Source organism: Triturus cristatus, chromosome 5_2, assembly GCF_964204655.1.
Source record: "Triturus cristatus chromosome 5_2, aTriCri1.1, whole genome shotgun sequence".
NCBI classification, from domain to species: domain Eukaryota; kingdom Metazoa; phylum Chordata; class Amphibia; order Caudata; family Salamandridae; genus Triturus; species Triturus cristatus.
The window spans coordinates 450,530,562-450,548,982 of record NC_140588.1 but is presented as its reverse complement, the minus strand read 5'-3'; the positions used below and the strand labels follow the sequence as shown (position 1 = coordinate 450,548,982).

The 18,421-nt window shown below is 41.6% G+C and overlaps 1 protein-coding gene across 2 annotated transcripts in view; it reads right to left on the bottom strand.

The window, feature by feature from the left end:
- Window positions 1–18,421, bottom strand: part of UPP1 (uridine phosphorylase 1) — a 99,128-nt gene that overhangs the window by 3,037 nt on the left and 77,670 nt on the right. Inside the window, exons 7-9 of one of the 2 annotated variants that reach the window (XM_085607401.1) lie at window positions 9,563–9,709; window positions 3,989–4,598; window positions 1,447–3,942 (exon numbers count right to left, since the gene is read on the bottom strand). In XM_085607401.1, coding sequence (XP_085463527.1) covers window positions 4,459–4,598; window positions 9,563–9,709 — 287 coding nt within the window. In that variant the 3' untranslated portion in view covers window positions 1,447–3,942; window positions 3,989–4,458. Of the gene's footprint in view, window positions 1–216; window positions 4,599–9,562; window positions 9,710–18,421 lie in introns of those variants that run through there. The other variant, XM_085607400.1, reaches the window with a different exon arrangement.

Genomic DNA, 18,421 nt, shown 5'->3' with positions numbered 1-18,421 from the left:
CTAATACTTACCTTAAAGGCAATTTAATATTATGCGTTGTAATGGTATGCGTTGTAAAGGTAGTATGCGTTGTAATGGAAATGCGTTGTAAAGGTAGTTTTTAAAAATGCGTTGTAGTGTCCTGCGTTGTAATGTCATGCGTTGTAATGGATTGTGCGTTGTAAAAAATGCGTTGTAAGTGCATGCGTTGTAAAAGTGTGCGTTGTAACGACATACATCCCTCTGTATGGGTAATACATGACAGCCTTTGCTGAATTGCCACTGGCACCAAGGTAAACATATTTCACTCTAATATCAGCATTGAACATATTTAATAAATCCGTTTTTCTCCGATCATCAACTTCTGTGTTCTTAAACTACTCAAATTGTTATCTAGAATATGATTTTTAATTTTGGAATACATATAATAATTCAGTCACCAAAAGCTAATTTAATAGGCTCATAGGAGAACTATGTCCAGGTAGCTGGAAAGCTACAAGTAGCAACCAAGCTACACATTGCAGAAGTTTGATTCACTATGTGCCTTTGCAAAGGGATGGTGCTCTGGTTCTGCTGAAATACCTGTGCGTAGAATTAGTACACTTGAAACAGCAGCATGTCATAAACCATATATGCAAACGCTATTTATTACCATTTGCTGCAAGAGGAGAGGGGTGGCATGACACACTCAAGGCTTCTTCTCTTTAACTAAACATAATAACACAATAATCTATAGTGAATTTCAGTCAAGAAAACAACTCTTAATCCAGTGGTTGACAAAATTGGTCCACAAAAAACTGAACAATGCCCTATTTTCAGGGTAACCACAATGTAAATTATCTCATGGAAATCCATTGTATGTAAATTTATCTCGTGGATATTTTGAAAATCTGGCATGGATGAAAAACAGTGTGGAGCACAATTTTAGACCCATGTTTTCATATGTTATCCTTTTCAGGATTACATATTACAGGTACCAATAATAGATTATTGGTTTCTAAACCAATACTCAGTTTTGTGACCAAAACAATAATATGTTGCTCAGTTAACATAATGCAGTAGATTACTTGATACTTTTTATACCATTGGTTCCATGTACTGGACATTTTCTCATCAAGAGACCTTTTTGACTTTCAGCAGAATGTAGAATGCACAAATATATTTTAAAGAGGAGTCCAGTGAGTTTCATGTTGAAGACAACACTCACCTCTATTACTCTCTTCATAGTACTAGAATTTATTTCTAGAGTAATTTGTTTTATTATTATTATCCAATTCTCAAGTTGATGTGCCTCTTCTATCCCAATCCCTAAGACCATTATATCACAAAATATAAACACATTTAACCAACGCTAACTCATTAATAGATGGAATGAGGTGAACAACATACACACTTCGACTTTTCTGAACATCCTTGAAAAGCATACTTTAGATTCACTTTGCAATATATATCTTATAGGTAAAATACTCTGTTTTTATATTTTTTATATATTTCATTTTTTACAGTACAGATAAATAAAGCACCTTTAATTAAAATTGCTTCAGTGTCTAAATCAAAATAAGAGCTACATAAAGAAATTATAGTACAATAAAATAAAGTACACTGTTGCGCTCTATGAAAAGTATAAATAAGCAAAGCAGTATAGTGCAGATCATTCTCAATTGTGTCTTATTTCCCCTTTGTGTCTCCCGTTTGTAAAGAGTGTTGTTCCAATTTGACTCATTCACATGAAAGATACATAACTTTCCATTAAAGAAATTTAATGAAATTACTAATCATCGGTTTTCTTTCATTGCTAACTCAGGTATTAGTAGGTCAATACATCTGATTTATAGTAAAGTTTGGTCATACATCCAAACAACTCAGAAGTGCATAGCGGTGCAGTGCAGATGTCTACCCTACAATACCATGACATAATATAACGTAACATAAAAGTGCTCCAATGTCAGGGTTGTTTGGCTCAGGGTTTGAAGCAGGCACAACAATCGATGGCGGCATGGGATGGTAATCAGTACACCAACCAGCCGGCAAAAATGTTGACTCTAACGGAAATACATACCAGCATTAGTTTACAAATGTAAAATCCCATATGTAATACTCTTAAGAACCTCATTACAAGCTCCCTTTTAATTCCAATGGGGCTAGTAGCAGAAGTTACTGGCATATTGAAATGATGAGATCTGCTGGAACACTGCGGGACAGGACCTGTAATAATCCATTCCCCCAGTGATTCTATATTTCTGAAGAGACAATTAGGCACCCATTTGTAATTCTTAGTCGCCCGTGCCCGACATTTACCAGTACTGCTGATATTAGTAACTGCAAGGGGCAGTGATTATGGGGCATTTGTAAAGAGACCCTTAAGGATGAGAGTAAATAATCTGGTATTTATATGACTAAAAAGACGATCATAAAGTGCTTTTCCAGAACAAGTCTAGTACTTTCAGCTGAAGATTATATGAAATTATGATATAATCAGAATGTTTGCTTTGGTTATAAATCACCTCATGCTTTATACAGACAGATAGATAGATAGATAGATAGATAGATAGATAGATAGATAGATAGATAGATAGATAGATAGATAGATAGATAGATAGATAGATAGATAGATAGATAGATAGATAGATAGATAGATAGATAGATAGATAGATAGATAGATATCAATCTCAAAAGACACAGGGCCTGATTCACAAAGGAAAACTTACACTTGTATTTGAGTTTACTAATTTTACGTCTGTGGAGACTCCACCGTAGGGACGGGAAATATAGAAAAGATAGGACAATACAATATTTTTATGTGCATAGCTTCCACCACAAGTGCAGAGTCTCTGCAGTCATAAAATTACTATTAGTAAACTTGCTAGTTTGTGAATTTCAAAAAAATAATGAATTTACACAAAAGTGTAAGCTTACCTTTGTGAATCAGGCTCATTGTTTTTAACAAATTTTTGCACTCTGGCCTTTGCTAAACCCCTAAATGTCATAAATAAGACATAATAAACGTATAAAATGACTGAGTGCCATTTATGCCTCAAGAGCAGTTCTGTAGCGAGGGGAGCAGGTGAAAAGCTCCCATAAAGCAGAGTGCAGAAAAAATCCATTCCAACATTCTAGCCTTGCTGTCTATCACAATTTGAATTGAAAATCTAAAGACACTACAGGTCGCAAGCGAGGAAGATAATGTGTAGAAACGCAAGAAAGATATCCTTTACAACATATCATGTAGGATTTCGAAGTTGTGGTGCCCTTTTACAAATCTTTCTTCAGTACAAGCAAGACTTTATAAGGGTCAAGCACAATGTCCAATAGATTTATTGGGTTTGATAAATGCTTTGCGGCAGTCTATTGCCACAAGATCACTCATATTGTGCGACAGGTTTTGTATCTGGGATCTTAATAAAAAGCACTGTTATCTGTGTTTACATGAGAAGCCTCCAAAGCATGTCCACTCAACTTCTAGAGGCACGCCTACAAGTTTAACCTTGAAAAATAAGAACATCTAAATTTTTAGCTAAACTATTAACTTTACAAGTCAACAAAACTTATATTTTTCTGCTAAATTGACCCTGACATCTCAGAGATGATTATGATCAACTAATCAAGGGGAAGTACAGCTGCTTTACTCTTCTCACATCTAGTGTTCAGACACTAGATGTAGCCTCACACTATTTGTGAGAACAGTATCAATCAAACATATTACCAGGTGTATGCTATCCATTATGAGAGGCTTCTTGGACAATGAACTTTGCAGGAGTAGCAGCAGACGTGGCTCCTCCACTAAGGCAGAGGAGCATCGCCCTTTTCCGTACTGCAGTGGCCCAGTTAGTTTCATGCGCGCAAAAGCGGGGCTAGGCTGGGCTGGGCAAGGCAAGGGGAGAAGTGGTAGAACTCTGTACGCGCGCATGATGGTTTGGCCGGCCGTCTTACGCTGGCCAAACAGTCATGCACACTTAGCATGTTCTCCACCCAGCTGTATTGTATAGCCTGGGTGGAGAACAAGAACAGCCTCCCATTTCCTGTCTGAGCTCTGAACTAGGGCACTCAGACCAATCACGGGGCTACTGCCGTGCTGGTGACAGCAGCATTGTCATTGGCTAGTGAGTATGGGAGCCTGTGTTCTTCCATGGTGCCAAGGCTTAAGACAGGAACACTTTGAAGAAGATCGAGGAGAGGTGGAGGCCGGCTGGCCGTACCCAGGTAAGTGCTTTCTTTACATTCACACATCACCCCTGTTTAGTAGCAGCTGCCACTGAGTAGCAGAAGGCCACTATGAAATGCTTAACTGCTTCCAATGAAATATAACGTAACACAATGGGAAATATGAAATTGTGCACTGGAAATTAACAATATGAAATTGTATTTATCTATGATCTGCCCTCTACTGCGTATGCTTGTTTCAACAGAATATTGCATATCAGTGCAACGCTGCTAAAATAAATAGTGGTCCTCTTCATGCCGGGGTTGAGCCGCCTTGTCTCAAACCTTTCCTAGCTGCTTCTTGATAAAATGGCTTATTAGTTTCTGTGGCCTTTGCTGGTACTCGACCAAGACTTCGTGTGGACTTGTTATCTGGTCACCCTTGAGTCGATTCACGAGAGTGACACATACCACAGCAGCTGTGAATTAAAAGATGAAGCAGAGTTAAACAACATATAAAGGGAATGTTTCACCCTACAAAGCTGGTCTTTGAATGCCCCACAATTGAAAATCCCACAATCATAAAGTCATTTATTTCCCATATAATTACTGGCCCCTTTTTCGAGCTCTAACATTAGAAAGTTAAACCTGCCAGCTGCCATCATTCTCGTTCCTTGCTACTCTCATGCTTGTCAAGTGAAAGAGAGGTACATTTTACTGTGTTACTTTGAGCCTGATTACAATGTTGGTGGGACGGACTGTCGGTGGCGGTCCCACCGCCATCGGAATGAGGATTACCGCCCGCCATATTAGGATGGATGGTGGTCGGAGAGACTGACTGCCACGGATCCGACGGGATCAAGGAGCCCGTTGGACCATCAGAGGGAACTCCAATCCCTACAATGGTGGCAGTGCCTGCCAGGCACTGCGGTAGGGATTATGATGTCCCTCTCCGCCGGCCGTTTCATGGCGGTTTACCCACCATGAAAAGGCTGGTGGAAAGGGTCATTGGGGACTCATAGCAGGCCCTGCTTCCCCCCTGGCCCTCAGCTGTGGGTTTTGGGGGGCACCTATGGTTCCCCCCTAAATATATCTCTGCACCATGTGGCAGGCACTGCATGGTGACTGCTACGTAGTGCAGGGATATGTGTAGTGTCCCCTTTTTGTACTGCAACATGTGCTGCAGCCCACAGCACCCACCGCAATCCAAGATATAAGCATTGCAACCGCCTTGGTGGTGGTTGCATCTTAATGCCTATGGATATGAAAGTCCGACCGCCATCATAATCAGGGCCCTTTGTGTGGATGCAGTGGCATGACTGATCCAAATAAAGTAACATTAATTGTAATATTTTGCGTCTGTTGGAATTCGGGGCTACTCTAAGGCTGTCCTTCCGAAAATTAAATCCACAGCCTAGAAATATTACAAAATGCACCACAGAAATAGTTTGTCTGGACATGAAATTGCCTGTGGATATAAGCATCACAAAGGCACAACAGTATAAGTTTAGTTATGTCCCTCCTTTTGCTGGACATTGTGGCCCTATTTCACGTTCTTATTCTTAAATTGTACCACATTGTTGCCTGTAAATAAATAGATTACCAATTTGCGTTATTAGTAAATATGAGGTACTAGACTTAGGACAATCCAAGGACTCATGTCACCCGGGGTAAAGTAATTATTTTGCCCCACCCCTTCAACATTCACTTGGTTTGATCTACCCTCCCCACACTAACATGGTACGACAACACATGCACTATCAGGCATTGGTTCTCCTGCAAAAAGTAGCACACTTTCACATTTTTTAAGTCCTTCTGCAGCAATTTGTTAAAGCAGCATCAGTTGTCAAGGCCTTTTTTAAAATAGCGACCCCCTACAGGCTGGAACTCAAGGCGAATGCATGCATGGCCTAATGGGCTGGGCCAGGTATGCGATGCTTAAGTGTATAAACAAGTGTGGCAATGTGATTAGCCAGCATTTTGGAAGATATAAGTTGTTTCTGAAAGATAATCAAAATGTGAACAAAATCCCTAACCCAACAGAAGAGAAGATCACTTATGTTTTTTTTTTGCTATAAAAGGTGAATTCTCTCATTTCCTTTTTCATTATACGCCATATATCAAACTAAAGAGGAGTATAAAAGGTGGACTTTAGATAGGGTGATCCTCAGATGAGATGGTAGTTGAAGATTTGAGGGAAAAATCTGAGAGTTTTTTTATTATCAACAAGGGCTCAGCAGAAGGGGATATTGTGTGGGATGCTTATAAAGCATATTTAAGGGGAGCTCTAATATCTATTATGGTAGCGAAAAATCGAGCGGAGAAACAAGAAAGAGAGAATAGATTCAAAGATATTAAGAATAAAGAAGGGGAACTACAGAAGGCATCTATGGAGGACTCAAATCGAGTACAGGCCTTAAGCAAAGAGTTAGAGGGGCTGCAAGCCGCATTCCGGGCAAAGATAGATAAAAGATCACTCGATAAGTGGAAGGCGAGTAAACTTCAGTATTTCGCCTATGGGGAGAATGGTGGCTCACTATTAGCCTGGAAAGTAAAGGCAGATAGGGCAAGAAATACAGTACGGGAGTTGATTAGCTGTGAATCAGGTGACCTTCTTAATGTTAATTTAGATATTTGTAGAGAGGCTTGTAGATATATGAAAGACTTATATAGTGAAGATATTTCACCTAGTCAAGTAGATATAAAAGAGTGGCTTGGCTTAACAATACTCCCTTGGTTATCTACGGACCAATTGAAAGCCCTAGAAGGAGAGATCAAGGAGGGAGAGATAAGAGCCCAGTATAATAAAATGGTTAAGGGAAAAGCAGCTGGACCTGATGGTCTTCCTGTCGAAGTTTTTCTTTGTATTATAGACATTGTAATTCCTACCCTACAAGTTTTATTTAATGAGATATATATCAGTGGGAAGAAGGTCCCTAAATCTTGGTTAGAAGCCACAGTTACCATGATCCTGAAACCTAATAAGGATCCACGGAAGATAGATTCATATTGGCCGATATCTTTACATGCAGACTACAAGATCTTTTCTGGTATTATTGCATCTCGGGTAGCCAAGGCAAAACACAAGGTTATTCACCCAAATCAAAGAGGTTTTATACCAGGGAGGCAACTAAATGAATTGACCCTTCAGTTATTAGGAGCTATAGATATGGCAGAGGCTTGGAAATTACCTTTGACTATAGTGGCAGTGGACGCCGCTAAAGCTTTCAACCAGGTACACTGGCCATACCTTTGGAAGGCTCTGCAAAGCTTTGGTTTCACCAAAATATGGTAAGGGCGGTACAGACTCTGTATCACGGTCCCAAAGCTAGAGTACTGATAAATGGGAGGCTGTCAGATTGGCTTGAAATCCTTAGCGGGACAAGACAGGGCTGCCCCCTTTCCCTGCTCCTTTTTAATATATATATTGAGCCATAGGCTAACTTGATTAGGGCAGATTCATATATTCATCCTTTTAAATTAAATAATTTTGAAGTTAAGTTAGGGCTTTATGCAGATGATCTGTTGCTGTATACAAGTAACCCGCAAGAAGCAATCTCAAACTTGATGAGGAAGGCGGAGGGTTTCGGCCTTATATCTGGGTATAAAGTGAACTCAGGGAAAACTGAGATTATGGATTGGAATCAGGGTGTGGTAAGCTGGGGGGCGAAGAACCAAATAAGGTACTTGGGAGTGCAAATAACACAGAAAATGGTGGATATTATAAAAATAATTTGGAAGAAATTCAGTAAAGAAGTAACCGGCCTACTCTCTAAATGGGCGAATCTACCATTGAATATTTATGGAAGGGTTAACCTTATAAAAATGATCATTCTACCAAAAGTGATATTTCTTTTCAATACTATCCCGTTGACTTTCCAGAAGAATGATATAGCAAATCTCCAGGGAAGAATAGGAAGTTTTATCTGGGCATCAAAAGGCCCCAGGATTTCCTGGAAAAAACTATGTAGGCGGCTCGAAATCCGAGGCCTGGCATTACCAGATTTACTAGTGTATTGTTATGCTTTTCAGTTTAAGAATGTCTGCATGCTGGCCAAAAAAACGGATACATCAACAATAGGTGCACTTTTTGAAGCATTGCTGACTGACGTAACACAAGGTTCTTTTTAAATATGGTGACCCCACATTTTTTTTAAAGGTGAGGCTCAAGATTTTAAAGCCAGCATTACATACGTGGATGTATGTGCGAAAAACTCTAAAAGTCCCATACTTCTCATCATGGGCACCAATCTGGGACTCTCCAGGTACACCGGAGTGCTTGAGGGATCAGCTAAATCAGCCTTTAAAAACAGGAGGTATTTGTTACTGGGCAGACCTTAAGGTCGGTATAAATTTGATGAGCTGGGAAGCATTGAGTAACTGCACCAACGGTCTGATGACAAGGTTAAAATACTATCAACTGAGTTCCTGGTGGGCGACGCAAGACTGGATAGAGGTAGAGGATTCCAAATTTGACCAAGTAATGAGAACTGGCCAGTGGAGAAAGGAAACATCGTTTTGGTATTGGGCCTTCGTGGAAATGGGTGGAAAGACTGAGAATTAAATTTTAAAATTGTGGGGTGAAGAGTTTGATAATCGAGATTTGATGCAAATGTGGAGTAACTCATATCTCACACTACGAAAAGCAGTAAAATCGGCATCACTCAAACGGAATCACTTGTTTACTACCTATAGAGTTTATTGGTACCCTGTAAAACTCTCCAAAGTCACTGGTAATACCTATACCTGCCCCAGGTGTCTGCAAGTAGCAGCGGACGATATACATATGTTTATGGTATGTTAAAAAATAATCCCTTTTTGCAACCCCATAAGTGTTTTTTTGGGAGAAACCATTGGGATACAACTTAAAGTAAGCATATGTACAATTTTCTTTGGGCTAAGTCTGGACCAAGAAAAACAAATTACTGCAGTTGAATCCAAATTTTTGCTCTATGTAGCTTTGTTGGCAAGACGTGAGATTTGTAAATTATGGAAATCTGGGAATCCTACGATTTTTTCTGAGTGCCTCAGGAGTATTATTTATATAAGCGAATCCGATATGGCATGTGATCAAAAAAGCAGAGAGAAAGTGTGGGCTCCGTCGATAAAGTGGAGAGAAAGGGAATCGTGAGTCCCTTGATTATGCCACCTACTCTGTTGGCCATATTCTCTCCTATTCTCCGGCAGACTCAGTTAGTAAAGGAGATGGAATTGGAAACAGTAGCATACTTGTTGGTCACCACTCTTTCGGTCTCATTTTATGGTCCACGGTCTGGTTCCCACTGGTACAATCTTGAGAGACTAGAGTATAACCCAGCAAGATATTTGGCAAAATGTGGACAATACAAATTAAAAAAAAAAAAAAGAAGAAGAAGAAGAGAAGATCGCTCACAGGAAACGTTAAAAGTGGTACACAGTAATATAGACATAAAGATAGCTCTACCTCTGAGGCCAGCGAGTTTGCACATAGCAGCAAATACAGAGGACTCCATCTCAATGTTTCGGACCCCTGCATCATAGGCTTCTTTCAAATACCGCATTTTCTCCTCTTCAGTATAGAAGCAGAAGGCACCATCCAGACGTGCTTGACCTAGGGCAGAGATTGAGAAACACAACTTTATATTCGGCGTGATGACAAAGAGGACAACTGCCTAGCTACCACATCTAGGTAGCTGAAACATATGTTTTCCCTATGGTTCTGCCTTGCTGTCATCATAAACCACATTATGTAATGTGATGGTCTGAGAGCTCTACCAAGAGGAGGTAGGTTTAAACTTATGATTCAAACAGTGTGTAGCAATTCCTTGAATATATAGGGGATAAAGTACCCCCTAACGTACATTATAAGGATATTACAAGTCACTGTGTAGTTTCATGAGCAAAGGCTCAGGTCCGTTACAGGGTCATGGAACGTTGAGGTGACTTGCAATATCCTTATCATGAAAGGCAGGAGGTACTGTATTCCTTGGTCACATCACCACCTTTCCCACAAACCACTTAAATCCTTGGTGCATAGCTCTTTTATATGAAAGAGACAGCATGTCACAAACATGAAGAATACAAATAGAATATATAGTTCAACAGTAAACTCATCAAAAAGCTGTTAAATAGTCGTTGCAAAAATATATTAGAAGCAGTTTAATAAGTCAGCAAAAAAAGTACAGATCAAACATGCAGAGATGTTAATCGCCCAAGGAGTGCATAAAAAAAAACATGTTGCTATAAATACCTATATTTTTGCCTGGCATTGTACAGCTAGAAAAATGGAGCAGAAGAAAGAAAAGCAAGGTCTAGTTTTCGTTCTTTAAACGCTGCATTAATTAATCTCCATGGCCTGACCGGCCTTTCCCCTCTGCTGCTGGCTCTGGCAGCGGGCAGTGTGACTTAAGAACTCAACTGTAATAGCTTATTACAGTTGAGTTCTGACGCAAATTCTTAATAATCGGCAATTGGGGGTGTTAGAAGTCACCAAATAAAGAAATTAGAGATGTATTTTTAGACAGGGATTGTAGAATCTCATGTATTATATCCAGATTTATTTCATTATCTAGCAGCAGGATAATCAAAACAATGGCAATAAGGTTAAAGAGTTAACAGAAAAAGCACGTGCAGAGAAATACAGAGATCTGAGAAGGTAATGCTAGCAGTAGAAGCAGTGTCATCTTAGTGATTGTTGATCCTCTGATGCATGGTATAATCCCTCCCACTCCGACTGTGTCAGAAACCGCTTTGAATTCATGCCCATTTTTAGCTTTTGCAAACACTTCTGATTCCAAAAGAGGAGAAATAGAGACAACATAAAGCTCAAATACCTAATTTCCACCAACCAAGTGGTAGCAGAAGAAAGCATGAATAAGCATTGAAAATGCAATTGAATTGTGCTTCTATCTAGATTATTATTGTCTTACAATACCAACATTTTATGAGGAATTCAGTGCCTAACCAGCTTGTTCCTCCCATTGTAGGTTAGACATAGTTAGGTTGACTTGGTGGATTTTTAATGGACAAGGCACAATATTAAAAAAGGCATATGCACATAGCACTTAAAAATTATAGCATTAGTTGCTGGATATTTATAACCACAAATAATTCACTTTTAATTGCTGGTGACTTTGTTGAAACAGTGAAAACTAGAGCACTGTTATGACTCTTTTCACTATTCGTTTAGATGAAATGTGATATTTTTCTCTTTACTTCGCTTATCTTCTCTGCCTTGTCACTCTTCTCTTTATATGCATGCAGCTCTCTGGTTGGACAGTTACCTCTGGTTCTTCTGAGCAAGAGAAATGGAAGGCCTCAGAAGACAGAGAGTTAAAGAGAACGGTATATGAAGAGATGTAGGAGAGATAGGGAAGGGAGCTAAACAGGTGTAGAAGGGAAGTAGAGGTAGAGGTGAGGTGAAAAGAAAGGTCAGACATGGAGACACTTACATTAAAGAGAGAAATGTTAGCTTGCAAGAAGCAAAAATAATACACAGATATAGAAAGAGGAAGAGTTAGTGCAAGAGAGATAGTGAGACAGATAAAGTTGTAGAGTGCTGTAGAGACATAGAGCTAGAGATGGGGATAAGGAAATGTAGGGAGAGGACTAGAGTATACCATGGAGTGAATTACAGAGAGAGGTAAGGTAAAAAGAGAGGTGGGTTAGAGGCAAAGGTGGAGAGGGGAGAGGTGGGTTAGAGGCAAAGGTGGAGGTAGACAATAGTCAGAAAAACATAGAGTCATAAGTTGGGGCTAAAGCTCTGAGGTAGAGTGGCAAAATGAGAGGAGAGAAAGAAAGTCATGTCAGGTAAAGAGAATAGTGAGGCTGAGAGACAGGTAGGCAGGAAGGAGTGAAGGGCAGACAGAGAAAAGAGGCAAAGAGTGAAAAGAGGTTAAGTAGTGGGCTAAGTGATTGTCAGAATGACAGATCAGGTTGATATAGTGACGTAGCAAGAAAAGACAAAGTAGTGAAATTTGTAAGCTAGAGACAAAGGTTGAGACAGAGATGAGGCAGAGAGATATATTTTGTCGGAAGAGGCAGAGAGGTAGGTTGGCTAGAGGGAGTAGGTTGAAATGAAGGAGGCACAGGGTGAGAAGAGAGAGAGAGGCAAAGAAAATGAAGTAGAGGTAGGGAAACAGAGTTAGTGAAAATGGAGTAAGGGAGTGACACCAGTAAAGTAGACGGAATAGGTAGTATGGATGTTAAAGTAAATTCAGAAGTTAGGCAGAAACAGAAAGTGGAAAGTGGAAAGAGACATGAGGTACTGGTAGAAATGGAATGTAGAGAGAAAAATAAGATTGAGAAGTGAGGACGAGGCAGTACTGACAGAGACTTAGAGAAGCAAATGTTACAGAGATGGAGCAAGAGGCAGAGGGGTGCAATAGATAGGTGATCAGGAGGTAAGTTGGAGGTAACAAAGCAGGGAGGAACAGAGTGGAGAGAGAGAGAGAGAGAGAGGGAGACGGTTGATGTGGGGGGTAGGTGGGAGATTTAGCACAGAGAGTGGTGGAGTGAAACAGAAGAAGTCATGAGAGGGATTAGGCAGAATTATGTGAGGTAGAGATAACTTACATGGAGAGAAATGGTTAGGAACACTGAGATGTAGAGAGTAAGCTAAAAAGAGAGGGGCGATCAAGAAGTAGTGATGTGAATTTAGAAGAAAGGCAAAGTTTATTTTTTAATTTAAATGCCACCAACTGCCTGGGAGGGTGAGGGTTAAGGTTGGGGAGTTTAGGTATGCAATCTCACGGCCTTATTTAAGATTTGGTGAAGAGGGAGGAACATCCTAATCAGAGGTCGCCCTTCGCTACCAAACATGTGGTTTTGATTATGCCACTGAATGTCGACCCCTAGAAAATTGAGATACAAGAATAACAAGAACAGGATACTGGGAGAAAAATATCAAAAGGTAAGTGCATATGGGGAAGTATGGATTTACTATTCCTAACTGCACATCTACATGCCTAGAGTATATATGTACCACGTAGGTACATATATGTGGAGTTAGGCATTGAAAATCTAGAATTACTTATCTGTCAATATCTTGTTCTCGATATTGTGTCCCATTGATATTCTGGGGTTGATATTCAGGCTGCACTCCTGTGGTTTCCCTGCTCTGTTTACAGCTGGGCAAGCCACTGCTTTCTATTGGCATAGACTCCACTGGCTATGCCGGAGATAAGCCTGGGCCCAGTGGTCTGCTACCTCAGGAACACACTGTCACACTGACAGTCATTCAGCCCTACATAGGGCAGAATTATGTCACTCATTTTCCTGCTCCTTTCTGTCATGCACAGTATGGCGGAAATGGGCAGTCAAGGTTTTAAATGATCTCAAAAGACAGATATAAAGCTCTCTGCACATTAGGGCCTTTTACCTTTTGTTCAGCAAAGACAATATCCAGCTTTGGAGTTTGCTTTGTCTGAACAAAAAGGTTTGCCATGAGGCACTTTAAAAATTACACCGTCTTGATACATTTCACTTCTATAAAAGAAGTCACCAAGGAGTTTGCACCCCTTCACAGCAGAGAAATCACTGCAAGGCAGGCGGGGCTCTCTAAATACAGTGGATGGTCCTCCACCACAATGGTAGAGGGCATGTTCTACGAAAGCCCTGGAGGGATGGCGTGATGTTGACCAAGGCCTCAATAAGGCCCTTTAGTTTCTGGTAAGCATGCTTAGCGGTCAAATTAGAAATTAATCAAGTTTTTATGCACAACAAAATGATGGCAGGTCATTTGACTGTTCCCAATCACTTTTACAGGCGGTCCCTTGGAAAGTCGGGGCCTAGGCAAATCAGTTGTTCTTGCTCCAATAGTAACAAGCCTCCAGGTCTCCTCCAAACGGGACATAAGTAACTCCAGACCACTTACCAGAACTAGTTTTTTGTACATCTGCTGCAGCACAAAAAATAAATTCATTAAAACCCTTCCCAAGGTTAACACAGTGCATAGCTATCAAAAGCTGGGGGTTATAAATATATATGTTATAATAAATGTATACAGCGCACGTACACCCAGAGGTTCCATGGCGCTAACTCTAGAACTTGCCGGGAACCAGTAGAGAGTGTTATTCTTGGGCCTGCAAGAACAGCCAAGTTTTAAGCATTTTCCTAAAACTCAGAAGATCAGTACTTGACCGAATTTCCAGAGGGAAGGAATTCCACAGTCGTGGGGCCAGGGGTGCAAACCTGCATCCTCCCTGTCGTTTTAGCTTGAAGGCAGGGGTGGTCAGTAACTGGAGATGTGCTGAGCGGAGGTTGCGAGAGGGATTGTACCTAGATAAGAGGCTGTTAATGAATTTGGGGCTCCGACCGTATAAAGACTTAAAAATTAGATATCCCGTCTTAAAAGCAGTGCGTTGGGGGATAGGGAGCCAGTGTAGTTTTTCCGAAAGAGGTCTGTCCGATTGCCATCTGGGTTGCTGGTGGATCAGTCTTGCTGCTTGGTTCTGGACCATCTGTAGCCTCTTGATTAAGAAGAGTGGCATGCCTATGTAGATTGAGTTGACATAGTCTAAGTGTGATAGCACCATGGCTATCACAACCTGAATCAATGCTGCGTGAGTGAGCAGATGACTGATTTTTCTGATCTTTCGTAGCTGAAAGAAACATGACGAGACCACCGCACCAACTGGAGATCTTAATGATAGGTCGTTATTTATAGTGACCCCAAGGCTCTTGATAGAGGTAGAGGGTACGGGGGGATCCAAGTTCCGAGGGCCAGTAGTATGGGACCCAGAAGATCTGACTGTTCCCTGTCAGAACTAGATCAGTCTTGCCTGAATTGAGTTTTAAATGGTTTAGGGCCATCCAGTGGCGAATGTGAAGCATGGTGGCCTAGAATTCTGAGTTAGGTGAGTTATCTATGGTGAATGTTAGCTGGAGATCATCTGCATAATTGAAGGTAGTCACATTCCTTTCCTTCAAGGACTGAATCAAAGGTAAGAGGTAAAGATTAAACAGATGGGGGTACAGTGAGGATCCCTGTGGGACTCCACATGAGGATGTTAGCTTAGGGGCTGTGAATGGGGCTAAGTGTACCACTTGGGTGCGTCCTTCGAGGAAAGAGCTGATCCAGCTGAAGGCTGAGCCCTAAATACCCACCTGCCTGACACGGTCCCTCAAGATGCCATGATCGACCGTGCCGACGGTGGCAGAAACATCTAATAGCACCGGGGACTGTGGAATGCCTCTGTCAGCTTTATCTCGTAAAGCGTCCAGGACTGCCAGAATCACTGTCTCTGTGGAATGGGCGGAATCCTGCTTGGTGTGGATCTAGGTAGTCAGAAAGTTCCATGAAGTTGGACAAGCACTTTGCCACGTGGGCTTCCAGTACTTTGGCCAGGTAAGTGAGCAGGGAGATGGGGCGTAAGTTTGCCAAGTTTTGAGGATCTGCTCCCGTTTTTTTAGGAGAGGGACCACGATTGCGTGTTTGAATACTTTAGGGACACGACCCTGCGAGAGGGACTCCTTCAAGAGGATCAAAGCGGGACTCGGCAGGGCGGAGAATGTGTCTTTTAAGATATGAGGTGGGCAGCAGTCCATGGGGGAGCCGGATTATACTCTGGACAGCAAGTCCAGGAAGGTCTCGGAGCTGATGGCCGGGAATTGATCCAAGGTTAAAGGGTTCCTCGTCGTGACAAGGGGTGTCTCATTGGGGATGGGTATTGGGATGGTGGCTTTAATAATAGAGATTTTTTCCAAAAAGTAGTTGTTTAAAGAATCGCAGAGTTCTTGGGTAGGTGTGGGTTTAGGTAGAACTCTGTCTGTGTTAGATAGTTTGTTAACAATAGAAAAGATTTCCTTAGACCTATTGTTAGAGTTTAAAATTCTCGAGGAGAAGTAGGCGGCCTTGGCTGTAGTAATAGCTTTTTTATATTCTTTCTGTGCTTCGGAATAGTGTAATTTTCCTTTGCGAGAATAGTTCAATCTCCATTTCCTTTCTTTTTGATGAAATGCAAGCTTTTGTTCTTTCAGTACGTCAGAGACCCATTTCTGCGTTCAGAGCGGCGACGTTTTAATGTTTTAAGCGGGCATGCATATCACTAGCTGCTAATAGCCAGGCTGAGATATTTGCTTCCAGGAGATCAACATCAGGGTCAATGGTAGGGGTTGAACTTCCCAATGAGTCCTGAAATTCCTGTTTATTAAGGGCCCTCCATTTCCTGATCATACCCCCCTCGGCCGTGGGGGTCTTGCTTCTGATAGGCAGAGTTACCATGAATTTTATTAGGTGATGGTCAGACCATATGCATGGTAGGATCATGGGTGCAGACACAATGAGATTAGTGGTCCAGACTAGGGGGTGGGTATTGTAAGTATAGTATTGAGAATGTTACTTTATTGTGGAATCTGATAGACCATGAATGCATTAGCGGAGCCCTAGTGGGAAGGACTTTGGGGCATATTTATGAAATTAGTGGTGCACGACAGCACAGAAAGTCACTTTGCTGAGCTACTGTGCGTGACTGGGAAAGGGCAGGAATGTGCTGTATTTATCCAATATGGTTCATTCCTGTCTTTCCCCTTGCATTGGTGCAGTTTTGCCAGCCTACCACCAATGCAGGCACCCTTGCACCATGGTGCACTCCATTGCATGCAGGGTTGTTTGTGCGTAGGAAGGGGCATCTTCCTGCACAAAAGCAATCCTGAGAGGCCTTTTCCTCTTTTTATGTATGCTGCAGAATGCAGCACATGTAAAAAGAGGAGATTACGAAGACAAATAAAGATATTTCTCTTTGTTATTCCCCACCTGGGGAGGCGTAAGATTTTGGCACATTCCCAGGTTTACAAGTCCTTGTAAATCTGAGGATGCATCAAAATCCATGGAAGTTGCATGTGAACACCCCCGGCAGCGCCCATGGAAGGCCTTCCTTGCGCAGAGTAAGGAAACGCAGCGATTAGTGCTGCGTTGCCTTACTCCAGATTTTTTAGGCCATTCAAAGCCATGTAAAGGTAAGGCTCCTTAAATCCGACTCAGAGGATTGCGTCCTGCATGCACCACTTTGCGTGGTGCAGGTGTTTCACAAGTGTCTCATAGATATGCCCCTTTCTGCCTGTAGCGCTATGTGCGCTTTAGCTGGTGTGCCCCCGACTACTAGGGGTGTTTATTGTGAGAGCTTGAAAAATACAAATGTGATTCTTTGACTCAGAAGAAACGAACGACACACCTGAAATGATCGCAACCACGGCACGCGTGTACATATATAATGAATAGAATGAATTTCAAGATTCCTTTGAATGCTCATTTATACAATAATGAGTCCTTTAATTAAAGGTGCCTACTCGATGCAGAAGGTAATGGTAACAGTATTCTTGTCTCCCTTCCGTCCAGCTAGTGTGGTTCGTGTAATGAAAATCTACGAACATTTTATGAAAGGTAAAATATCCAAAGTCCTCAGCGATTCACGAAGCCAGTTTTATCTTTGAACATAAGGCCGTAGAGCACAGATAAGGTTTCTGGCACAGTCTCTTCTTCAGGGCAGCACCGTCACGCTTCCAAAGTATATTGACCGTGGCCCAGTAAACCGAAAGTTCAGTTCTGGCATTTACAACAAGGGAGAGGGGCAGCGCACTGCAGCTGCAGAGGTATTAATGGCATGGCTATAAAATGCAGACAAGGGATGGGGAGGAGCGCCCTTAATAGAGGCTGTAAAGATGCCTGTCTACATCATCTCATTCTCCACTGTTATGAAACACAATCATGGGCAATGAATGTCATGCATGGGCCTGAAATCACAACAGCGGAAACATTTCTACTGCTGCTTCATGCATTGTCAGGGGTGTAGCTTAGTCAGTAATACTGAGAGGAAGGGGGTAAGGGGATCTCAAATTTACCAACTAGAAAACGGAGTGAGCCGCAAGGTGAACGAGTGAGGTGACCAAGGTTTGAGGTGGACTGTTCCCATGATGAGAAGGCTCAGAACTGATTTGCATCAGGTGGGCCTCTTTGACTGATTTGGAATTTGTCGGGCAGGCTCTCCATTGCAACAGTGATGGAATACCCTGCTTGACAAGCTCAAGGTCTGCATTCCTGAATTTGACTCGGGCAGGCAAGAAGATTTACGTTGTTGGAGTAAAATTTACTGCATCAGAGTAAAACTTGCTCTGATGGGCCGACAGAGTAGTTGTCAGAGGTAAGCCACTTGACCATCTGCTCTGTGTAATGTGTGGGTTTTTTTTACTGTCCCTCACAGGCAAGTATATCCTGGGGGTGAGGGACAGTAAAAAAAGTAAAATGACCCACACACAATGGAAGAAAACTCCCATAGACTGGAGGTCATTCGTTTTTTTTAAAAGGTTCCCACTTTGGGAGTTTATT